General features: G+C 47.6%; 1 protein-coding gene across 1 annotated transcript; it reads right to left on the reverse strand.

Moving 5' to 3' along the window:
* Positions 1 to 595: 595 nt before the first annotated feature.
* On the reverse strand, positions 596 to 25370 carry LOC139367760 (solute carrier organic anion transporter family member 4A1-like). The gene is made up of 11 exons (XM_071106084.1): positions 24451 to 25370; positions 16320 to 16410; positions 14000 to 14121; positions 13770 to 13881; positions 12215 to 12369; positions 9470 to 9728; positions 6334 to 6496; positions 1831 to 2009; positions 1422 to 1486; positions 951 to 1099; positions 596 to 775 (listed from the first exon to the last, which is right to left on the reverse strand). The coding sequence occupies exons 1-11, from the start codon at positions 25277 to 25279 to the stop codon at positions 596 to 598; spliced, it is 2304 nt and encodes a 767-aa protein (XP_070962185.1). The 5' UTR covers positions 25280 to 25370.
* Between the last annotated feature and the right edge of the window lie 1079 nt (positions 25371 to 26449).

The following is a 26449-nucleotide window of genomic DNA, read 5'->3' on the forward strand; positions in this document are numbered from 1 at the left end:
TGTTCTCAACTAGCCTACCTGGTTAAATAAAGGTGGAGAAAAAAAAAATCATAAAAAATAAAAAATGTCCCATATCATTTAAAGCTTCTTTTCAATCCGTTTTGTAGAAGTTTATTGTTACAACGTGAATGAAATTTAAAGGCAATGTTCCCGTGTTAGCGGAGACTGCGTTCACGGTAAACTCTGTAATATGTCGTCTCAATGGGAAATGACCTTCACATTTCTATCGTCTGTAACGTTTCCATGATCCACATTTACTAGATCCCTTAAAGTCTTTTCAGTGGTTTATATCCCAAAAGCCACCAGGAGACTTTCCTACTTCTTAGAATAACCTCTGACCCTATCTGTGACCCTAGTCTTTCATCACATCACACAAACCCCAAGTTCAGTGGGCTGGCAGGGAGGTGATGGAGGGCAAGCCCATGGGATGAAGTTGGGCTCAGTGGGTGGATCAGATATGACTTGCCCTGGGGTAATGTGTCTGTGCGATGGGAGTGGCCATGAGACGGGTGCGGGCTGGCAGTGATTGAGGATGCAGTGGCACGACACACACACACACACGCGCACGGTGAGATGTGGGTGGGGTCTGAAGTCATCATAACCTGGCGTGTACATTGGTGATGATTTTTGGTGGAAGGTCCTTGATGGAGAGGTCCCCCGTCTCTCCCCCGCTATCCCCTGCCCCATGGTCGGTGCTCTCACAGCTGCTCTGGGGCGACTCTGGAGGGGGCTTGTACAGAACACTGGCCAGCAGGAAGAACATCATGCCAAGAACCTGACGGAGGGAGGGACGGATGAAGAGAGAGAGATAAGACATGCACTATGGTTAGAGGGAGAATATAATTCTCTCTCAGTTAAACAAACATTTGATATGGTCGTGAGAATGAAGAAAGTCATTGAACACAATCCTATAACAGAATGAAATAACAGACATGTAGGCCTTGAGTTACCTTGTAGATGATGCCAGCGATGAGTGTATAGCGGCTCATGGCAGAGTTCTGGTAGAGGTAGCAGGAGCCCTGCTCTCCACACTGGTCCTGCCACAGCATGCATGAGATGTCGATCACAGAGCCAAACGCTATTGGGCCTGGGATCCCACCTTCAGGAACAACATCACATTACTTACTTTTTTATTTATTTTAAATTGAAACTTTAACTAGGCAAGTCAGTTAAGAACAAATTCTTAATTCTTGGCCTAAACCGGCCAACGCTGAGCCAATTCTGCGCCGTCCTATGGGACTCCCAATCACGGCTGGTTGTGATACAGCCTGGATTCAAACCAGGGTTTGTAATGACGCCTCTAACACTGAGATGCAGTGTCCTAGACCCCTTGCGCCACTCGGGAGCTTGTTGTCGGGAATCTCAAGCTACAAGGACACATTTATCAAATCAAAGCAAATTCAACAAGAGAAATGAAATACCTAGACTTCTCACCACGATCCACTGGATTCCCAGTCCAAAGGACCTCTGGCTGTCTGGGACACACCTGTAGGGGTCGACAGAGAGCACTTCAGATTCACAGTTCACACACTGAGGATACTATCAGACTGTTATAACAGAAATATACCACAGTTCACACACTCTTTTGTCTGTCTGCTCCATAACCACCTGAGGGTAGCAGTGAGGGTTAGGGTCTGTACCCACCTGAGGGTAGCAGTGAGGGTTAGGGTATGTACCCACCTGAGGGTAGCAGTGAGGGTTAGGGTCTGTACCCACCTGAGGGTAGCAGTGAGGGTTAGGGTATGTACCCACCTGAGAGTAGCAGTGAGGGTTAGGGTATGTACCCACCTGAGGGTAGCAGTGAGATTTAGAGTTAGGGTCTGTACCCACCTGAGGGTAGCAGTGAGGGCGGGGATACTACACAGGAAGGTGAAGAAGATGATGATGAAGAGGAAGGTGAGGAAGGCTGGCATGTGACTACAGGAGCTGGTGCACTTCCCATCCAGAGCCAGACCCTCCTGCCCCGACGTGACGTTCCCCCCCACCACACAGCTGCAGCCCAAGTACACCTGACCAGGGGCACCAGACAGAGGAGACAGTCAGACAGAGTCAACATACACAGCTATAGCCTGAGTACACCTGACCAGGGGCACCAGACAGAGGAGACAGTCAGACAGAGTCAACATACACAGCTGTAGCCTGAGTACACCTGACCAGGGGCACCAGACAGAGGAGACAGTCAGACAGAGTCAACATACACAGCTGTAGCCTGAGTACACCTGACCAGGGGCACCAGACAGAAGGGACAATCAGACAGAAGGGACAGTCAGACGGAATGGACAGTCAGACAGATGGACAGTAGGGGAGAGAGAAGGGACAGTCAGACAGAAGGGACAGTCAGACAGAAGGGACAGTAGGGGAGAGAGAAGGGTCAGTCAGACAGAAGGGACAGTCAGACAGAATGGACAGTCAGACAGAAGGGACAGTAGGGGATAGAGAAGGGACAGGCAGACAGAAGGGACAGTCAGACAGAAGGGACAGTAGGGGATAGAGAAGGGACAGTCAGACAGAAGGGACAGTCAGACAGAAGGGACAGTCAGACAGAAGGGACAGTCAGACAGAAGGGACAGTAGGGGATAGAGAAGGGACAATAGGGGAGAGAGAAGGGACAGTCAGACAGAAGGGACAGTCAGACAGAAGGGACAGTCAGACAGAAGGGACAGTAGGGGATAGAGAAGGGACAGTCAGACAGAAGGGACAGTTAGACAGAAGGGACAGTAGGGGAGACAGAAGGGTCAGTCAGACAGAAGGGTCAGTCAGACAGAAGGGACAGTAGGGGAGACAGAAGGGTCAGTCAGACAGAAGGGACAGTCAGACAGAAGGGACAGTCAGACAGAAGGGACAGTAGGGGATAGAGAAGGGACAGTCAGACAGAAGGGACAGTTAGACAGAAGGGACAGTAGGGGAGACAGAAGGGTCAGTCAGACAGAAGGGTCAGTCAGACAGAAGGGACAGTAGGGGAGACAGAAGGGTCAGTCAGACAGAAGGGACAGTCAGACAGAAGGGACAGTCAGACAGAAGGGACAGTAGGGGAGAGAGAAGGGTCAGTCAGACAGAAGGGACAGTTAGACAGAAGGGACAGTAGGGGAGACAGAAGGGACAGTCAGACAGAAGGGTCAGTCAGACAGAAGGGACAGTAGGGGGAGAGAAGGGTCAGTCAGACAGAAGGGACAGTCAGACAGAAGGAACAGTCAGACAGAAGGGACAGTCAGACAGAAGGGACAGTAGGGGAGAGAGAAGGGTCAGTCAGACAGAAGGGACAGTCAGACAGAATAAACAGTCAGACAGAAGGAACAGTCAGACAGAAGGAACAGTCAGACAGAGAGGGCTGCCTCGCATCTAGTCCTTTGCAGGATTTCGTTTTTTGGGGATTATGGCCGAATACAAACAGTGTAGTTATTCCCTCCCTCCACAAGGCAATCAAACAAGTGAAATGTTAGTATAGAGACAAAGTGGAGTCGCAATTCAACGGCTCAGACACAAGACGTATGTGGCAGGGTCTACAGACAATCATGGATTACAGAAAGAAAACCAGCCACTTCGACGGACACCGACGTCTTGCTTCCAGACAAACTAAACACCTTCTTTGTCTGCTTTGAGGATAACACAGTGCCACCGACACGGCCCACTACCAAGGACTGTGTGCTCTCTTTCTCTGGTGGCGGTGTGAGTAAGACATTTAAACGTGTTAACCATCGCATATGCTGCCAGCCCAGACGGCATCCCTAGCCACGTCCTCAGAGCATGCGCAGACCAGCTGGCTTGTGTGTTGTCAATCTCTCCCTATCCCAGTCTGCTGTCCCCCCACGCTTCAAGATGGCCACCATTGTTTCTGAACCCAAGAAGGCAACGGTAACTGAACTAAATGACTATCGCCCCATAGCACTTACTTCTGTCATCATGAAGTGCTTTGAGAGGCTAGTCAAGGATCATATCACTTCTACCTTACCTGACACCCTAGACCCACTCCAATTTGTTTACCAACAGATCCACATATGATGCAATCACCATCACACTGCACTATCCCATCTGGACAAGAGGAATACCTACAGTTGAAGTTGGAAGTTTACATACACCTTAGCCAAATACTTTTAAACTCAGTTTGTCACAATTCCTGACATTTAATCCTAGTACAAATTCCCTGTTTTAGGTCAGTTAGGATCACCACTTTATTTTAAGAATGTGAAATGTTAGAATTATAGTAGAGAGAATTATTTATTTCAGCTTTTATTTCTTTCATCACATTCCCAGTGGGTCAGAAGTTTCCATACACTCAATTAGCATTTGGTAGCATTGCCTTGAAATTGTTTAACTTGTTTCAAACGTTTCGGGTAGCCTTCCACAAGCTTCCCACAATAAGTTGGGTGAATTTTGGCCCATTCCTCCTGATAGAGCTGGTGTAACTGAGTCAGGTTGTAGGCCTCCTTGCTCGCATACACTTTTTCAGTTCTGCCCACACATTTTCTATGGGATTGAGGTCAGGGCTTTGTGATGGCCAATCCAATACCTTGACTTTGTTGTCCTTAAGCCATTTTGCCACAACTTTGGAAGTATGCTTGGGGTCATTGTCCATTTGGAAGACCCATTTGCGACCAAGCTTTCACTTCCTGACTGATGTCTTGAGATGCTTCAACATATCCACATAATTTTCCTCCCTCATGATGCCTTCTATTTTGTGAAGTGCACCAGCCCCTCCTGCAGCAAAGCACCCCCACAACATGATGCTGCCACCCCCGTGCTTCACGGTTGGGATGGTGTCCTTCGGCTTGCAAGCCTGTCCCTTTTTCCTCCAAACATAACGATGGTCATTATGGCCAAATAGTCATATTTTTGATTCATCAGATCAGAGGACATTTCTCCAAAAAGTACGATCTTTGTCCCCATGTGCAGTTGCAAACTGTATTCTGGCTTTTCTTATGGCGGCATTGAAGCAGTTCCTTGCTAAGAGGCCTTTCAGGTTATGTCGATATAGGACTCGTTTTACTGTGGATATAGATACTTTTGTACCTGTTTTCTCCAGCATCTTCCCAAGGTCCTTTGCTGTTGTTCTGAGATTGATTTTCACTTTTCGACCAAAGTACGTTCTAGGAGACAGAACGCGTCTCCTTCCTGAGTGGTATGACGGCTGCGTGGTCCTTTGGTGTTTACATTTGCGTACTATTGTTTGTACAGATGAACATGGTACCTTCAGGCATTTGGAAATTGCTCCCAAGGATTACCAGACTTGTGGAGGTCTACAATAATTTTTTCTTGGCTGATTTCTTTTGATTTTCAGCGGTTGCATTAAGAACCAGTGTATCTTTAATTATATGTAGAACATGTATCTTTAGTCAAAGTTTATGATGAGTATTTCTGTTATCTGGCGAAGCTATCTATAATTCCTCCTGATATTTTGGAGGCATTTCTGAACATGGCGTCAATGTAAACCGAGATTTGTGGATATAAATATGCATATTATCGAACAAAACATAAATGTATTGTGTAACATGTCATATGAGTGTCATCTGATGAAGATTATCACAAGGTTAGTGATTCATTTTATCTCTAATTCTGCTTTTGTGACTCTTTCTTTGACTGGAAAAAATGGCTGTGTTTTTCTTTTGATTTGGTGGTGGTCTAACATAAATATATGTTGTGTTTTCGCTGTAAAACATTTTAAAATAGGACATGATGGGTAGATGAACAAGATGTTTATCTTTCATTTGCTGTATTGGACTTGTTAATGTGTGAAAGTTAAATATTTTGAAATAATATTTTTGAATTCCCCGCGCAACCTTTTCAGCTGAATGGGGGGGGGGTTCCCCTCGGGGAATGCCTTGCCATAACAGGTTTTAATAAATGGATCACTAGTCACTTTAAACAATGCCACTTTAATAATGTCTACATATCTTACATTACTCATCTCATATGTACAGTTGAAGTGTACCTATGATAAAAATTACAGACCTCTACATGCTTTGTAAGTAGGAAAACCTGCAAAATTGGCAGTGGTTCAAAAACTTGTTCTCTCCACTGTATATATTATTCTTCCATTCCTTTACTTAGATTTGTGTGTATTAGGTAGTTGTTGTGGAATTGTTCGATTACTTGTTAGATATTATTGCACTGTCAGAACTAGAAGCACAAGCATTTCGCTACACTCGCAATACATTTTTCTTCATTAACAAACTGCTAACCATGTGTATGTGACCAATAAAATGTGATTTGATTTGACAGAAGGGACAGTCACACAGAAGGGACAGTCACACAGAGTGAACATGTATACTGACAGACTACCGTACATCTTCATTAACTAATTTAAGTGAGATCTTTGCTGAACAGTTGGTTGGTTACCTGTCTACCTGTGGAGACCTCCGTGTGGTTGACTGTGCTGCAGCCTGCATGGCAAGGGGAGTAATACATCACACCATCGGATCCACAGACTGGGTTATAGAGCTCTCGTAAACAGTGACAGTCTGCATTACAGCCCACCATCAGGTTGTCCCCCAACCAAGAACTGAGAAAGATAGAGAGAGAAAGAGAGATGAGAGAGAGACAGAGAGAGAGAGACAGAGACAGAGAGAGAGACAGAGACAGAGACAGAGACAGAGAGAGAAGAGAGAGAGAGAGAAGACAGAGAGAGAGAAGACAGACAGAGAGAGAGAGAAGACAGACAGAGAGAAGACAGAGAGAGAGAGATAAGACAGACAGAGAGAGAGAGAGAGAAGACAGACAGATAGAGACAGAGAGAGAGAGAAGACAGACAGAGAGAGAGAGAGAGAGAGAGAGAGAGAAGAAGACAGACAGACAGACAGACAGACAGACAGACAGACAGACAGACAGACAGACAGACAGACAGACAGACAGACAGAGGAGACAGAGAGAGAGGAGACAGAGAGAGAAGATAGACAGAGAGAGAGAAGATAGACAGAGAGAGAGAGAGAGAAGACAGACAGAGAGAGAGAGAGAGAAGACAGACAGAGAGAGAGAGAGAGAAGACAGACAGAGAGAGAGAGAGAGAAGACAGACAGAGAGAGAAGACAGACAGACAGACAGACAGACAGACAGACAGACAGACAGACAGACAGACAGACAGACAGACAGACAGACAGACAGACAGACAGACAGACAGACAGACAGACAGACAGACAGACAGACAGACAGACAGACAGACAGACAGACAGACAGACAGACAGACAGACAGACAGACAGAGAGAGAGAGAGAGAGAGAGAGAGAGAGAGAGAGAGAGGAGACAGAGAGAGAGGAGATTGACAACCAAACAAACCAAAACAAAGGCAAAGTCTTCTCATGCTTTGTTGATTTCAAAAAAACCTTTGACTCAATTTGGCATGAGAGTCTGCTATACAAATTGATGGAAAATGGTATTGGGGGTAAAACGTACGACATTAAAAATCCATGTACACAAACAACAAGTGTGCGGTTAAAATTGGCAAAAAACACAAATTTCTTCCCACAGGCCCGTGGGGTGAGACAGGGATGCAGCTTAAGCCCCACCCTCTTCAACATATATATCAACGAATCGGCGGTGGGACTAGAAAAGTCTGCAGCACCCGGCCTCACTCTACTAGACTCTGAAGTGAAATGTCTACTGTTTGCTGATGATCCTGTCACCAACCAAGGAGGGCCTACAGCAGCACCTAGATATTCTGCACAGATTCTGCCAGACCTGGCCCGTGATAGTAAATCTCAGTAAGACCAAAATAATAGTGTTCCAAAAAAAATACAAATTCCATCTAGACACCATTGCCCTAGAGCACACAAAAAACTATACATACCTTGGCCTAAACATCAGCGCCACAGGTTACTTTCACAAAGCTATGAACGATCTGAGAGACAAGGCAAGAAGGGCATTCTATGCCATTAAAACGAACATAAAATTCAACATACCAATTAGGATCTGGCAAAAAATACTTGAGTCAGTTATAGAACCCATTGCCCTTTATGGTTGTTAGGTCTGGGGTCCGCTCACCAACCAAGAATTCACAAAATGGGACAAACACCAAATTGAGACTCTGCACGCAGAATTCTGCAAAAATATCCCCCGTGTACAACGTAGAACACCAAATAATGCATGCAGAGCAGAATTAAGCCGATACCCACTAATTATCAAAATCCAGAAAAGAGCCATTAAATTCTACAACCACCTAAAAGAAAGTGATTCACAAACCTTCCATAACAAAGCCATCACCTACAGAGAGATGAACCTGGAGAAGAGTCCCCTAAGCAAGCTGGTCCTGGGGCTCTGTTCACAAACACAAACACACCCTACAGAGCCCCAGGACAGCAGCACAATTAGACCCAACCAAATCATGAGAAAACAAAAAGATAATTACTTGACACATTGGAAAGAATTAACAACAAAACAGAGCAAACTAGAATGCTATTTGGCCCTACACAGAGAGTACACAGCGACAGAATACCTGACCACTGTGACTGACCCAAAATTAAGGAAAGCTTTGACGATGTACAGACTCAGTGAGCATAGCCTTGCTATTGAGAAAGGCCGCCGTAGGCAGACATGGCTCTCAAGAGAAGACAGGCTATGTGCTCACTGCCCACAAAATGAGGTGGAAACTGAGCTGCACTTCCTAACCTCCTGCCCAATGTATGACCATATTAGAGAGACATATTTCCCTCAGATTACACAGATCCACAAAGAATTCTAAAACAAATCCAATTCTGATAAACTCCCATATCTACTGGGTAAAATTCCACAGTGTGCCATCACAGCAGCAAGATTTGTGACCAGTTGCCACGAGAAAAGGGCAACCAGTGAAGAACAAACACCATTGTAAATACAACCCATTATTTTACTTTATCTCAAATATAAAGTATATTTTGATCTGTTCCAAAAAATGTTGGTTACTAAATGATTCCATATGTGTTATTTCATAGTTTTGATGTCTTCACTATTATTCTACAATGTAGAAAATAGTAAAAATAAAGAAAAATCCTTGAATGAGTAGGTCTGTCCAAACGTTTGACTGGTACAGTATATATGTAATTAGAATTTTTTTGTGCACATTTTTTAAAATGTAACTTTTATTTAACTAGGCAAGTCAGTTTAGAACACATGTTTATTTACAATGAGTGAACAACTGCCTTGTTCAGGGGTAGGAAGAAACATTTTCACCTTGTCAGCTCAGGGATTCCATCTTGCAATCATTTGGTTACTAGCCCAACCTTCTAAACACTAGGCTATCTGCCGTCCCAAAGGTTCTCACGGAGACCTTGGCCAATTGTATTGCCAATTACCCCTCATGCACAATTCCATGACGGTCTCAACCCTACCAGTCTGTTTAGCTAACATTCCACTTCTTTGTACTCAAAATAATGATTATACTGTATAATGGGTAAGACAAAATAATGATTATACTGTATAATGGGTAAGACAAAATAATTATTATACTGTATAATGGGTAAGACAAAATAATGTCAAATATTCCACTGGGCCTGGTCTGGGCTTACCTGTTGTGGAGGTTGTGGGCTGGCTCATTGTACTGTTCATTGTACTGATGACCCGGTGGCAGGTTGCTGCGGTAGGGGGAAGTCACCCCGGCCATGGGGACGTTGGGACAGTGGATGAGGAAGATGAAGATGGCAAGAAGACTGATGACGGCACACACTATGCAGAACCTAATGATGTCACGGCAACGGAGGTTCAGCTTCTTCACGATGTAGCCACCCAGGAAAGTGCCCCCTCCACCCGCGGGTACCACCATGTAGCCTGGTGGGAGGAGAGGGAAGGTTAATACCATGTAGCCTGGTGGGAGGAGAGGGAAGGTTAATACCATGTAGCCTGGTGGGAGGAGAGGGAAGGTTAATACCATGTAGCCTGGTGGGAGGAGAGGGAAGGTTAATACCATGTAGCCTGGTGGGAGGAGAGGGAAGGTTAGTACCATGTGTATGTGAGGGATGAGGAGGGAAGGTTAGTACCATGTGTATGTGAGGGATGAGGAGGGAAGGTTAGTACCATGTGTATGTGAGGGATGAGGAGGGAAGGTTAGTACCATGTGTATGTGAGGGATGAGGAGGGAAGGTTAGTACCATGTGTATGTGAGGGATGAGGAGGGAAGGTTAGTACCATGTGTATGTGAGGGATGAGGAGGGAAGGTTAGTACCATGTGTATGTGAGGGATGAGGAGGGAAGGTTAGTACCATGTGTATGTGAGGGATGAGGAGGGAAGGTTAGTACCATGTGTATGTGAGGGATGAGGAGGGAAGGTTAGTACCATGTGTATGTGAGGGATGAGGAGGGAAGGTTAGTACCATGTGTATGTGAGGGATGAGGAGGGAAGGTTAGTACCATGTGTATGTGAGGGATGAGGAGGGAAGGTTAGTACCATGTGTATGTGAGGGATGAGGAGGGAAGGTTAGTACCATGTGTATGTGAGGGATGAGGAGGGAAGGTTAGTACCATGTGTATGTGAGGGATGAGGAGGGAAGGTTAGTACCATGTGTATGTGAGGGATGAGGAGGGAAGGTTAGTACCATGTGTATGTGAGGGATGAGGAGGGATGAGGAGGGAGGTATAACTAGTTAAATGGTAGTACTGTGAATAAGGGGCCCAATATCCATGTGGCAGAGCACCAAGTATTGTGACGTGGCAGAGCGCCAAGTATTGTGACGTGGCAGAGCACCCAGTATTGTGACGTGGCAGAGCACCCAGTATTGTGACGTGGCAGAGCACCAAGTATTGTGACGTGGCAGAGCGCCAAGTATTGTGACGTGGCAGAGCACCCAGTATTGTGACGTGGCAGAGCACCCAGTATCGTGACGTGGCAGAGCACCAAGCATAGTGACGTGGCAGAGCACCAAGTATTGTGACGTAGCAGAGCACCCAGTATCGTGACGTGGCAGAGCGCCAAGTATTGTGACGTGGCAGAGCGCCAAGTATTGTGACGTGGCAGAGCACCCAGTATTGTGACGTGGCAGAGCACCAAGTATTGTGACGTGGCAGAGCGCCAAGTATTGTGACGTGGCAGAGCGCCAAGTATTGTGACGTGGCAGAGCGCCAAGTATTGTGACGTGGCAGAGCACCAAGTATTGTGACGTGGCAGAGCACCCAGTATCGTGACGTGGCAGAGCACCAAGCATAGTGACGTGGCAGAGCACCAAGTATTGTGACGTGGCAGAGCACCCAGTATCGTGACGTGGCAGAGCACCAAGTATTGTGACGTGGCAGAGCACCCAGTATAGTGACGTGGCAGAGCACCAAGTATAGTGACGTGGCAGAGCACCCAGTATTGTGACGTGGCAGAGCACCCAGTATTGTGACGTGGCAGAGCACCACGTATTGTGACGTGGCAGAGCATCAAGTATTGTGACGTGGCAGAGCACCAAGTATTTTGACGTGGCAGAGCGCCAAGTATTGTGACGTGGCAGAGCACCAAGTATTGTGACGTGGCAGAGTATACGTATTGTGACGTGGCAGAGCACCAAGTATTGTGACGTGGCAGAGCACCACGTATTGTGACGTGGCAGAGCACCCAGTATTGTGACGTGGCAGAGCACCACGTATCGTGACAGACCACCACGTATCGTGACGTGGCAGAGCACCACGCATCGTGACAGAGCACCACGTATCGTGGCAGAGCACCACGTATCTTGACACTGACCTAGAGCGAGAGAGCGAGAGAGAGAGACGTGGTAGAGCACCACGCATCGTGACAGAGCACCACGTATCGTGGCAGAGCACCACGTATCGTGGCAGAGCACCACGTATCTTGACAGAGCACCACATATCGTGACAGAGCAGCACGTATCGTGACGTGGCAGAGCAGCACGTATTGTGACGTGGCAGAGCACCACGTATCGTGACAGAGCAGCACATATCGTGACGTGGCAGAGCAGCACGTATCGTGACGTGGCAGAGCACCACGTATCGTGACAAAGCACCACGTATCGTGACATGACAAAGCACCACGTATCGTGACAGAGCACCACATACCGTGACGTGGCAGAGCACCACGTATCGTGACGTGGCAGAGCACCACGTATCGTGACGTGGCAGAGCACGACGTATCGTGACGTGGCAGAGCACGACGTATCGTGACGCTGCAGAGCACCACGTACCGTGACGTGGCAGAGCACCACGTACCGTGACGTGGCAGCGCGAGTCCCATTGTAAACAAGCTTGCTAACTTCATGTAGAACGTGTGTCTCACATCACAGTTTGTGTGGGGTGGAGTTAGTGTTCTAACGCTCTCTCACCAAACCAGGTGGCTGCCTCAGATGCACTCAGACTGAACTGAGACTCTAGGAACTTGGGGCCGAAGGTGGACATGCCAGCGATGAGGGTGGCCTCTGTGGCCCCCGCCAGACACAGGAAGAGGAAGGGAGGGTTCTTCAGCAGGAGCAACACTGACCTAGAAAGAGAGAGCGAGAGAGAGAGAGAGAGAGAGCGAGAGAAGACAGAGTGAAAGAGAGAGAGAGAAAGAGAGCGAGAAGGGAGAGTGAAAGAGAGAGAGAGAGAGCGAGAATGAAAGAGAGCGAGAGAAGGGAGAGTGAAAGAGAGAGAGAGAGAGAAGGGAGAGTGAAAGAGAGAAAGAGAGCGAGAAGGGAGAGTGAAAGAGAGAGAGAACGAGAGCGAGAAGGGAGAGTGAAAGAGAGAGAGAGAAAGAGAACGAGAAGGGAGAGTGAAAGAGAGAGAGAGAAAGAGAGCGAGAAGGGAGAGTGAAAGAGAGAGAGAGAAAGAGAGCGAGAAGGGAGAGTGAAAGAGAGAGAGAGAAAGAGAGCGAGAAGGGAGAGTGAAAGAGAGAGAGAGAGAGCGAGAGGGGAGAGTGAACGAGAGAGAGAGCGAGCGAGAAGGGAGAGTGAAAGAGAGAGAGCGAGCGAGAAGGGAGAGTGAAAGAGAGAGAGAGAGAGAGAAGGGAGAGTGAAAGAGAGAGAGAGGAGAGTGAAAGAGAGAGAGAGGAGAGTGAAAGAGAGAGAGAGGAGAGTGAAAGAGAGAGAAGGGAGAGTGAAAGAGAGAGAGAGAGAGAGAGAGAGAGAGAGAGAGAAGGGAGAGAGAGAGAGAGAGAGAGAGAGAGAGAGAGAGAGAGAGAGAGAGAGAGAGAGAGTGGGGTTATTTCCTTAGTAAGATCTACAGTTCTTAATTAAAGTAAAGCTCATCCATAATCTCTAACGCTGAGACCTGGGCCCGTATCCACAACATCTCAGAGAGCTGATCCACAATAACTTTCGCCTTTAAAATATAATGTGCACGAATACACTCTTAGAAAACGATTTGCTTTCTAGAACCAAAAAGGGTTATTTGGCTATCCCCATAGGAGAACCCTTTGAAGAAACCCTTTTGGTTCCAGGTAGAACCCAACAGAGTTATACCTGGCAACAAAAAGGGTTCTCCTATGGGGACAGCCACAGAAACCTTTTGGAACAATTTTTGTAGTACTGTAAGCTGATTCAGACAGATCCTAGATCAGCCCTCCTACTCCGAGACACTTGACTACCATGTTATGTAACAACAATGTAGTCTTTGTCCTGTTTCCTCTCACTAATCCCCTGTTGCCATGGAGAATCAGTCTGCTTTCTGAGCCCAAGTTTTGTTGGAAACGGGGAGAAATTGTGCTTTACAACGGTATTGATATTACAGTTGATCTAAAATAAGGTCAATTGTACGAATCCAGCGCGATGTACAAACGTGAGTTAGTTAACGTTAGCTGATTGAATCCATCTGTCAGTGTTATGGTGTGAGTTAATAAATAGAGACGGAGAGTGGAAGGCCTGGTTCCTTCTGTATCGTAGAGGGTAGGGTCACCTACTGTACCTGGGCATGTCTTTCACTGACTTCCCAAACTGAGGGTCTGATGCACTGGCCTGACTGCCATCTTTCAGCTGGTGGGTCTCAGACACACGCATGGCCACATACTTCTGAGAGCCTGGACAGAGAAAGGGGGGACAAAAATACAGATATATATGTTGATGTCAAAGACTGATCTCATTGGGATGTGTTGGGTTCTGTGGTGTTGGTGAAGTGACATTAAGTTGGTCAGTAACCTGGTAGTTGGCGTGGGTAACCCAGGATGGGCAGGGCGACGACCAGCCCTGCTGCGCCTCCTGCCAGGAAGCCAATCCACCAGGCCCCCACCCACAGAGGGTTCTCTGGAGTCAGCTCCGTCCTACACACAGGGAAGGGGCACAGAAGAAGATATGACGAAGAGGACAAAAAGTTGCGAGATGGACAATAATGAAGTCGAGAGCTTTGGCTTATTTATTGAGAATTATTAGTAAATGTTACACTGCAAAGGACCACTAGAGGGAGGTATTGTATATCTGTAGAATGGCCACTAGAGGGTAGTATTGTATATCTGTAGAATGGCCACTAGAGGGAGGTATTGTATATCTGTAGAATGGCCACTAGAGGGAGGTATTGTATATTTGTAGAATGACCACTAGAGGGAGGTATTGTATATCTGTAGAATGGCCACTAGAGGGTAGTATTGTATATCTGTAGAATGGCCACTAGAGGGAGGTATTGTATATCTGTAGAATGGCCACTAGAGGGAGGTATTGTATATCTGTAGAATGGCCACTAGAGGGTAGTATTGTATATCTGTAGAATGGCCACTAGAGGGAAGTATTGTATATCTGTAGAATGGCCACTAGAGGGAGGTATTGTATATCTGTAGAATGGCCACTAGAGGGAGGTATTGTATATCTGTAGAATGGCCACTAGAGGGAGGTATTGTATATCTGTAGAATGGCCACTAGAGGGAGGTATTGTATATCTGTAGAATGGCCACTAGAGGGAGGTATTGTATATCTGTAGAATGGCCACTAGAGGGTAGTATTGTATATCTGTAGAATGGCCACTAGAGGGTAGTATTGTATATCTGTAGAATGGCCACTAGAGGGAGGTATTGTATATCTGTAGAATGGCCACTAGAGGGAGGTATTGTATATCTGTAGAATGGCCACTAGAGGGAGGTATTGTATATCTGTAGAATGGCCACTAGAGGGAGGTATTGTATATCTGTAGAATGGCCACTAGAGAGAGGTATTGTATATCTGTAGAATGGCCACTAGAGGGAGGTATTGTATATCTGTAGAATGGCCACTAGAGGGAGGTATTGTATATCTGTAGAATGGCCACTAGAGGGAGGTATTGTATATCTGTAGAATGGCCACTAGAGGGAGGTATTGTATATCTGTAGAATGGCCACTAGAGGGAGGTATTGTATATCTGTAGAATGGCCACTAGAGGGAGGTATTGTATATCTGTAGAATGGCCACTAGAGGGTAGTATTGTATATCTGTAGAATGGCCACTAGAGGGAGGTATTGTATATCTGTAGAATGGCCACTAGAGGGAGGTATTGTATATCTGTAGAATGGCCACTAGAGGGTAGTATTGTATATCTGTAGAATGGCCACTAGAGGGAGGTATTGTATATCTGTAGAATGGCCACTAGAGGGTAGTATTGTATATCTGTAGAATGGCCACTAGAGGGAGGTATTGTATATCTGTAGAATGGCCACTAGAGGGAGGTATTGTATATCTGTAGAATGGCCACTAGAGGGTAGTATTGTATATTTGTAGAATGGCCACTAGAGAGTAGTATTGTATATCTGTAGAATGGCCACTAGAGGGTAGTATTGTATATTTGTAGAATGGCCACTAGAGGGTAGTATTGAATATCTGTAGAATGGCCAATAGAGGGTAGTAATTGTATATCTGTAGAATGGCCACTAGAGGGTAGTAATTGTATATCTGTAGAATGGCCACTAGAGGGAGGTATTGTATATTTGTAGAATGGCCACTAGAGGGTAGTAATTGTATATCTGTAGAATGGCCACTAGAGGGAGGTATTGTATATTTGTAGAATGGCCACTAGAGGGTAGTAATTGTATATTTGTAGAATGGCCACTAGAGGGTAGTAATTGTATATCTGTAGAATGGCCACTAGAGGGTAGTAATTGTATATCTGTAGAATGGCCACTAGAGGGAGGTATTGTATATTTGTAGAATGGCCACTAGAGGGTAGTAATTGTATATCTGTAGAATGGCCACTAGAGGGAGGTATTGTATATTTGTAGAATGGCCACTAGAGGGTAGTATTGTATATCTGTAGAATTGCCACTCAAATCAAATCAAATGTTATTTGTCACATGCGCCCAATACAACAGTCTGTGACTAGGGTGGCTGGAGTCTATTGTATAGCTGTAGGAACACATTTCCCCTTTTAAGGTGAAATTATTTTTATAGTCTACGGGTCCAGCTGAATCAGATCCGGTAAATACAGACGCATTAAGAAGCTGTTCCTCTGAGCTGAGTCAAGAGGTATGGTACGTGGAGGCAGACAGACAGAGGTACTCACGTCATGTGGATCTCTGTGTAGATGTTGAGGAAGTATCCTCCTAGAAGATACCCTGCAGCTGGGCCCACGATGGCTGCTGTATAGAAGATCCCTGAGGAGCCAGACAGACAGAGACCAGAAAAGAGCTTCAGTTAGGGTCTTCCTACATCCCCTCATTGTTACTAAAAGCATTGTAATTGGGACAAATAATTCACTAAACCCTTAACCTCAACCAAATCTTGTAATAAATAATGTGGTGACTAAACTGCTTGGAGTAACTCTGGATTGTAAAACTGTCATGGTCAAAACATATTGATACACCAGTAGCTAAGATGGGGAGAAGTCTGTCCATAATAAAGTGCTACTCTACATTCTTAACAGCAACAAGGCAGGTCCTACAGGCCCTAGTTTTGTCACACCTGGACTACTGTTCAGTCATGTGGTCTGGTGCCACTAAGAGGGACCTCAGAAAATTACAACCGGCTCAGAACAGGGCAGCAGGACTGGCCCTTGGATGTACACAGAGAGCTAACATTACTAATATGCATGTCAATCTCTCCTGACTCTAAGTGGAGGAGAGACTGACTTCATCACTACTTGTATTTATGAGAGGTATTGACATGTTGAAAGCACTGAGCTGTCTGTTTAAATGACTGGCACACAGCTCGGACACCCATGCATACCCCACAAGACATGCCACCAGAGGTCTCTTCACAGTCCCCAAGTCCAGAATAGACAATGGGAGGCGTACAGTACTACATAGAGCCATGACTACATGGAACTCTGTTCCACATCAGGTAACTGATGCAAACAGTAGAATCAGATAAAAAAACAGCTAATATCTAGAAAACAAAATCCATGTGTACATGTATTGTAGAGTAGTGGTCTGAGGGAACACACTGTGGTAGTAGAGTTGTGGTCTGAGGTAACACACTGTGGTAGTAGAGTAGTGGTCTGAGGGAACACACTGTGGTAGTAGAGTAGTGGTCTGAGGGAACACACTGTGGTAGTAGAGTAGTGGTCTGAGGGAACACACTGTGGTAGTCGAGTAGTGGTCTGAGGGAACACACTGTGGTAGTAGAGTAGTGGTCTGAGGTAACACACTGTGGTAGTAGAGTAGTGGTCTGAGGGAACACACTGTGTAGTAGAGTAGTGGTCTGAGGTAAAACACTGTGGTAGTAGAGTAGTGGTCTGAGGGAACACACTGTGGTAGTAGAGTAGTGGTCTGAGGGAACACATTGTGGTAGTAGAGTAGTGGTCTGAGGGAACACACTGTGGTAGTAGAGTAGTGGTCTGAGGGAACACACTGTGGTAGTAGTGTAGTGGTCTGAGGGAACACACTGTGGTAGTAGTAGTCTGAGGGAACACACTGTGGTAGTAGAGTAGTGGTCTGAGGGAACACACTGTGGTAGTAGAGTAGTGGTCTGAGGGAACACACTGTGGTAGTAGAGTAGTGGTCTGAGGGAACACACTGTGGTAGTAGAGTAGTGGTCTGAGGGAACACACTGTGGTAGTAGAGTAGTGGTCTGAGGGAACACACTGTGGTAGTAGAGTAGTGGTCTGAGGGAACACACTGTGTAGTAGAGTAGTGGTCTGAGGGAACACACTGTGTAGTAGAGTAGTGGTCTGAGGGAACACACTGTGGTAGTAGAGTAGTGGTCTGAGGGAACACACTGTGGTAGTAGAGTAGTGGTCTGAGGGAACACACTGTGGTAGTAGAGTAGTGGTCTGAGGGAACACACTGTGGTAGTAGAGTAGTGGTCTGAGGGAACACACTGTGGTAGTAGAGTAGTGGTCTGAGGGAACACACTGTGTAGTAGAGTAGTGGTCTGAGGGAACACACTGTGGTAGTAGAGTAGTGGTCTGAGGGAACACACTGTGGTAGTAGAGTAGTGGTCTGAGGGAACACACTGTGGTAGTAGAGTAGTGGTCTGAGGGAACACACTGTGGTAGTAGAGTAGTGGTCTGAGGGAACACACTGTGTAGTAGAGTAGTGGTCTGAGGGAACACACTGTGTAGTAGAGTAGTGGTCTGAGGGAACACACTGTGGTAGTAGAGTAGTGGTCTGAGGGAACACACTGTGTAGTAGAGTAGTGGTCTGAGGGAACACACTGTGGTAGTAGAGTAGTGGTCTGAGGGAACACACTTAATGTATTGTAGAGTAGTGGTCTGAGGGAACACACTGTGGTAGTAGAGTAGTGGTCTGAGGGAACACACTGTGGTAGTAGAGTAGTGGTCTGAGGGAACACACTGTGGTAGTAGAGTAGTGGTCTGAGGGAACACACTGTGGTAGTAGAGTAGTGGTCTGAGGGAACACACTTAATGTATTGTAGAGTAGTGGTCTGAGGGAACACTGTGGTAGTAGAGTAGTGGTCTGAGGGAACACACTGTGGTAGTAGAGTAGTGGTATGAGGGAACACACTGTGTAGTAGAGTAGTGGTCTGAGGGAACACACTGTGTAGTAGAGTAGTGGTCTGAGGGAACACACTGTGGTAGTAGAGTAGTGGTCTGAGGGAACACACTGTGTAGTAGAGTAGTGGTCTGAGGGAACACACTGTGTAGTAGAGTAGTGGTCTGAGGGAACACACTGTGTAGTAGAGTAGTGGTCTGAGGGAACACACTGTGGTAGTAGAGTAGTGGTCTGAGGGAACACACTGTGTAGTAGAGTAGTGGTCTGAGGGAACACACTGTGGTAGTAGAGTAGTGGTCTGAGGGAACACACTGTGTAGTAGAGTAGTGGTCTGAGGGAACACACTGTGGTAGTAGAGTAGTGGTCTGAGGGAACACAATGTGGTAGTAGAGTAGTGGTCTGAGGGAACACACTGTGGTAGTAGAGTAGTGGTCTGAGGGAACACACTGTGTAGTAGAGTAGTGGTCTGAGGGAACACACTGTGGTAGTAGAGTAGTGGTCTGAGGGAACACACTGTGGTAGTAGAGTAGTGGTCTGAGGGAACACACTGTGGTAGTAGAGTAGTGGTCTGAGGGAACACACTGTGGTAGTAGAGTAGTGGTCTGAGGGAACACACTGTGGTAGTAGAGTAGTGGTCTGAGGGAACACACTGTGGTAGTAGAGTAGTGGTCTGAGGGAACACACTTAATGTATTGTAGAGTAGTGGTCTGAGGGAACACTGTGGTAGTAGAGTAGTGGTCTGAGGGAACACACTGTGGTAGTAGAGTAGTGGTATGAGGGAACACACTGTGTAGTAGAGTAGTGGTCTGAGGGAACACACTGTGTAGTAGAGTAGTGGTCTGAGGGAACACACTGTGGTAGTAGAGTAGTGGTCTGAGGGAACACACTGTGTAGTAGAGTAGTGGTCTGAGGGAACACACTGTGTAGTAGAGTAGTGGTCTGAGGGAACACACTGTGTAGTAGAGTAGTGGTCTGAGGGAACACACTGTGGTAGTAGAGTAGTGGTCTGAGGGAACACACTGTGTAGTAGAGTAGTGGTCTGAGGGAACACACTGTGGTAGTAGAGTAGTGGTCTGAGGGAACACACTGTGTAGTAGAGTAGTGGTCTGAGGGAACACACTGTGGTAGTAGAGTAGTGGTCTGAGGGAACACAATGTGGTAGTAGAGTAGTGGTCTGAGGGAACACACTGTGGTAGTAGAGTAGTGGTCTGAGGGAACACACTGTGTAGTAGAGTAGTGGTCTGAGGGAACACACTGTGGTAGTAGAGTAGTGGTCTGAGGGAACACACTGTGGTAGTAGAGTAGTGGTCTGAGGGAACACACTGTGGTAGTAGAGTAGTGGTCTGAGGGAACACACTGTGGTAGTAGAGTAGTGGTCTGAGGGAACACACTGTGGTAGTAGAGTAGTGGTCTGAGGGAACACACTGTGGTAGTAGAGTAGTGGTCTGAGGGAACACACTGTGGTAGTAGAGTAGTGGTCTGAGGGAACACACTGTGGTAGTAGAGTAGTGGTCTGAGGGAACACACTGTGGTAGTAGAGTAGTGGTCTGAGGGAACACACTGTGGTAGTAGAGTAGTGGTCTGAGGGAACACACTGTGGTAGTAGAGTAGTGGTCTGAGGGAACACACTGTGGTAGTAGAGTAGTGGTCTGAGGGAACACACTGTGGTAGTAGAGTAGTGGTCTGAGGGAACACACTGTGGTAGTAGAGTAGTGGTCTGAGGGAACACACTGTGGTAGTAGAGTAGTGGTCTGAGGGAACGCACTGTGGTAGTAGAGTAGTGGTCTGAGGGAACACACTGTGGTAGTAGAGTAGTGGTCTGAGGGAACGCACTGTGGTAGTAGAGTAGTGGTCTGAGGGAACACACTGTGGTAGTAGAGTAGTGGTCTGAGGGAACACACTGTGTAGTAGAGTAGTGGTCTGAGGGAACACACTGTGGTAGTAGAGTAGTGGTCTGAGGGAACACACTGTGGTAGTAGAGTAGTGGTCTGAGGGAACACACTGTGGTAGTAGAGTAGTGGTCTGAGGGAACACACTGTGGTAGTAGAGTAGTGGTCTGAGGGAACACACTGTGGTAGTAGAGTAGTGGTCTGAGGGAACACACTGTGGTAGTAGAGTAGTGGTCTGAGGGAACACACTGTGTAGTAGAGTAGTGGTCTGAGGGAACACACTGTGTAGTAGAGTAGTGGTCTGAGGGAACACACTGTGGTAGTAGAGTAGTGGTCTGAGGGAACACACTGTGTAGTAGAGTAGTGGTCTGAGGGAACACACTGTGGTAGTAGAGTAGTGGTCTGAGGGAACACACTGTGGTAGAACAGTAGTGGTCTGAGGGAACACACTGTGTAGTAGAGTAGTGGTCTGAGGGAACACACTGTGGTAGTAGAGTAGTGGTCTGAGGGAACACACTGTGGTAGTAGAGTAGTGGTCTGAGGGAACACACTGTGGTAGTAGAGTAGTGGTCTGAGGGAACACACTGTGGTAGTAGAGTAGTGGTCTGAGGGAACACACTGTGGTAGTAGAGTAGTGGTCTGAGGGAACACACTTAATGTATTGTAGAGTAGTGGTCTGAGGGAACACACTGTGGTAGTAGAGTAGTGGTCTGAGGGAACACACTGTGGTAGTAGAGTAGTGGTCTGAGGGAACACACTGTGGTAGTAGAGTAGTGGTCTGAGGGAACACACTGTGGTAGTAGAGTAGTGGTCTGAGGGAACACACTGTGTAGTAGAGTAGTGGTCTGAGGTAACACACTTAATGTATTGTAGAGTAGTGGTCTGAGGGAACACACTGTGTAGTAGAGTAGTGGTCTGAGGGAACACACTGTGGTAGTAGAGTAGTGGTCTGAGGGAACACACTGTGGTAGTAGTGGTCTGAGGGAACACACTGTGGTAGTAGTGGTCTGAGGGAACACACTGTGGTAGTAGTGGTCTGAGGGAACACACTGTGGTAGTAGTGGCCTGAGGGAACACACTGTGGTAGTAGAGTAGTGGTCTGAGGGAACACACTTAATGTGTTGTAGATATGTGGTAGTAGAGTAGTGGTCTGAGGGAACACACTTAATGTGTTGTAGATATGTGGTAGTAGTGGTCTGAGGGAACACACTTAATGTGTTGTAGATATGTGGTAGTAGAGTAGTGGTCTGAGGGAACACACTTAATGTGTTGTAGATATGTGGTAGTAGAGTAGTGGTCTGAGGGAACACACTGAATGTGTTGTAGATATGTGGTAGTAGAGTAGTGGTCTGAGGGAACACACTTAAAGTATTGTAGATATGTGGTAGTAGAGTAGTGGTCTGAGGGAACACACTTAATGTATTGTAGATATGTGGTAGTAGAGATGTAGTCTGAGGGAACACACCTAATGTGATGTAGATATGTGGTATGAAACATGTTAAACGGTCTATAACTGCCTGAATGTTGCTGGGCCCCAGGAAGAGTAGCTGCTGCCTTGGCAACAGGTAATATAGATCCTTAATACATAAAATACAATTGTTCCTGTCTCAACCCGGGTTAAAAGACCTCATTGTTCCTACTTTGCTAAGTTTGGTTTTCATATGAGTTGTTTATTTTTGATCAATAAGCTCACAGAGACAGACCGAGTCCATTCACTGAGGTCTCACTGAGGTCATTGAAATGGTCATTGTGTTCTATTGCCTCTGTTGCCTCTGAAAGGAAAATAGCGGGGGGGTGAGGCACAATTCAAAGGCATATTATTGACGTCTGTGGGGAAACTGCTGATTGGAAGACAGGGAAGGTCTGAGGGATGGTCAAATTGCCTGATTCAATAGAGAACAGATGTAGCAGGGGTTTCTGGGACTTGTCTGTTGGAGTTCAGTTGGAGACATAATGACATAATGTTACCCACAATCCAATTTGAACAACTGTATTCAACAACCAATCGACAGTCTGTCACTGTTATAGAGTTAAACATTGCCATTCCGATCCATTAGATCGGCGCGTGTGTTTAGTGAGTCAGCCTAATGACCCTCATACCAATGAATCAGCCTCTGCTCTCATCTGCACATCCTGTTTCCTGTCATTCTACCCTTGTCTGACAGTCTCACAGCATTCTGGTGGCTGCTGTGTCAGTCTGTGGTCTCTGACCACCCACACACCTAATGCAGATGAAACCACGTGGATATAATTCACACACGGCATCAGTCAGCCGCCACAAACACTACCAGGACACGGTATCAGTCAGCCCTCACGAACACTGCCAGGACACGGTATCAGTCAGCCCCCACAAACACTGCCAGGACACGGTATCAGTCAGCCGCCACAAACACCGCCAGGACACGGTATCAGTCAGCCGCCACAAACACTGCCAGGACACGGTATCAGTCAGCCGTCACAAACACTGCCAGGACACGGTATCAGTCAGCCGCCACAAACACTGCCAGGACACGGTATCAGTCAGCCACCACAACACGGTATCAGTCAGCCGCCACAACACGGTATCAGTCAGCCGCCACAACACGGTATCAGTCAGCCGCCACAACACGGTATCAGTCAGCCGCCACAACACGGTATCAGTCAGCCGCCACAACACGGTATCAGTCAGCCGCCACAACACGGTATCAGTCAGCCGCCACAACACGGTATCAGTCAGCCGCCACAACACGGTATCAGTCAGCCGCCACAACACGGTATCAGTCAGCCGCCACAACACGGTATCAGTCAGCCACCACAACACGGTATCAGTCAGCCGCCACAACACGGTATCAGTCAGCCGCCACAACACGGTATCAGTCAGCCGCCACAACACGGTATCAGTCAGCCGCCACAACACGGTATCAGTCAGCCGCCACAACACGGTCTCAGTCAGCCGCCACAACACGGTATCAGTCAGCCACCACAACACGGTATCAGTCAGCCACCACAACACGGTATCAGTCAGCCGCCACAACACGGTATCAGTCAGCCGCCACAACACGGTATCAGTCAGCCGCCACAACACGGTATCAGTCAGCCGCCACAACACGGTATCAGTCAGCCGCCACAACACGGTATCAGTCAGCCACCACAACACGGTATCAGTCAGCCACCACAACACGGTATCAGTCAGCCGCCACAACACGGTATCAGTCAGCCGCCACAACACGGTATCAGTCAGCCACCACAACACGGTATCAGTCAGCCGCCACAACACGGTATCAGTCAGCCACCACAACACGGTATCAGTCAGCCGCCACAAAACGGTATCAGTCAGCCGCCACAACACGGTATCAGTCAGCCGCCACAACACGGTATCAGTCAGCCGCCACAACACGGTATCAGTCAGCCGCCACAACACGGTATCAGTCAGCCACCACAACACGGTATCAGTCAGCCGCCACAACACGGTATCAGTCAGCCACCACAACACGGTATCAGTCAGCCACCACAACACGGTATCAGTCAGCCACCACAACACGGTATCAGTCAGCCACCACAACACGGTATCAGTCAGCCACCACAACACGGTATCAGTCAGCCGGCAGCACAGAGAGAAGACGAGTAGTAAGACCATAGTCTACACCATATGAGAATCAAGCTGTGATCTGCAGTTTACAGGTCCTTTGACACAGTACACTTGTATTTTTGTTTTACGTTTAAATGAAACATTGTATCATTATTAAAAACAATGGAAACTTTTCTCTAGTGGATGATAAAGACATGCACCAGATGAATGAATATGAACAGGAAATACAAAAGATCTCATAAAGAGATCAGAACGACGCTCACGGTGTTGTGCTCAGTGACTCACCGATGTACACCGGAGCGTAGCTGGACTTGACGTTCTCGTCCAGGTAGGTGACGCCCAGAGTGTAGAGGGGCGTGGCTCCCACCCCATGCAGGAACTGGCCCAGCATGAAGACAAAGCGGTAGCTGGACAGGCCCCCACCCTCGTTATCATGGCAACGTCTGGTACGGTTCCCCGTACACACCCCTGTCTGCTCGGGCATGCTTACCTGGTACGGGGAAGTGGTGAAGTGAGGCAGGGCGAACACCAGAGATCCTAGCGCCATGACCAGCACCCCCCAGCCCAGCCAGCGAGGCTTGTGCCCCGTCCCACCAAAGTAACTGACAAAGGCCAGGCACACACAGGCAGCGATGTCGTAGGAGCTGGCGATGAGACCGGTCTGGTAGCTGCGCAGGTCAAAACGTCTCTCTATGGAGGTCACCACGGTGTTGATGAAGCCGTTGATGATCATGCCCTGGAGGAAGGAGGCCACACACAGGAAGAACAGTACCCAGCGAGGGGTGTTGAAGGTCTGGATGACTCGGGGCGTCAGAGCCCCCCAGCCACACAGGCCTTCTGAGTGTGTGGGGATGAATGTGAGGCCCAGTGGGGTCTCCGCGGGTGCTTGGCCCGTGTAAAGCTGTCCAGGCAGTGGGGTAGCAGCCCGGGTGAGGATGATGTGGTGAGCGGGGCTATTTCCAGCGGCGCTGCCAGGGCCTGAACCCACTGGGCTGTCCTCCCGAGAGTCTACAGGGCTGGGTGTCTCTAGGGAGGGGCACATAGGGCCGTCCTGGAGGTCCAGCAGCTCCTGCTTGGAGCTGAAGGAGACGTCGGCAGTGAGTAGGATAGGCATGACCCCAGGGAGGGGCTCTCTGAGAGGGATAAAAGGCCTGGGAGAGTGAGTGCGTTGTAAGAAAGGGTTGACTTTCTCCTGTCGGCTAGTGTCTGTACTCTATCTCACCCAGGGTATGGATATGCCACTGAGCAGTGAAAGTGTCTGCAAGTAGAAAGCAATCCTCTGCCAGAGGGGACCACTACACAGGGAAATGGACAGGATGTGCTTTACTGCGGCCTCTGGGAAACGTCCTCCTAAAAAAGGATAGAGGAGAAGATTGTCAGACATTATCACAAGGTGTTCTTTTGAAAATATGAAAACGTGGAGATAAAAAAAAATATGATTCTAATAAAACACGTGAACTTTAAATCTGAGCCAATTCCTTTCGGTCTAGTGCCTGCTGACAGACAGAGAGCATGTGTCTCTGGTCTGGTCTGGTTTAACACGGTCTCATGGTACTGTACTGCCTATTACCCTCCTGTGATGATGCCAGGGCGATGGAGTGGTCCAGAGGACCAGAACAAAACACTAAAGGGATTAGCTCTGCATGGGGGGAGCTGGTCCAAGGACAGGCCAAGACACTAACACAACTACATTGTCCAGACCCACAGGTTCCCCCCCCAGACAAACACAGCAGTCATCTCACCATTTTACATAAAGACATACTGTATCTACTCAGTGAATGTTCCCTATATACTTTACTGGCTCTCAAGAGCATCGTCCTCCATGAATGACAGTTGAAATACTTTGAATAACATCTCTGATAAATGTATGCAAATGAATCCAGTGACCGCACATGGTGCTGTGGAGCAGAAGGTAGAACACAGGCTAACAGGTGAACCAAAGGTCATTCATATGGTGATCAGCTGATCCCTGGATCTCTCACACCACCTCACCCCTCTTCACCCCACACCACCTCACCCCTCTTCACCCCACACCACCTCACCTCTCTTCACCCCACACCACCTCACCCCTCTTCACCCCACACCACCTCACCCCTCTTCACCCCACACCACCTCACCCCCTTCACCCCACACCACCTCACCCCTCTTCACCCCACACCACCTCACCCCTCTTCACCCCACACCACCTCACCCCACACCACCTCACCCCTCTTCACCCCACACCACCTCACCCCTCTTCACCACCTCACCCCTCTTCACCCCACACCACCTCACCCCTCTTCAC

The sequence above is a fragment of the Oncorhynchus clarkii genome, chromosome 16 (assembly GCF_045791955.1).
Source record: "Oncorhynchus clarkii lewisi isolate Uvic-CL-2024 chromosome 16, UVic_Ocla_1.0, whole genome shotgun sequence".
NCBI classification, from domain to species: domain Eukaryota; kingdom Metazoa; phylum Chordata; class Actinopteri; order Salmoniformes; family Salmonidae; genus Oncorhynchus; species Oncorhynchus clarkii.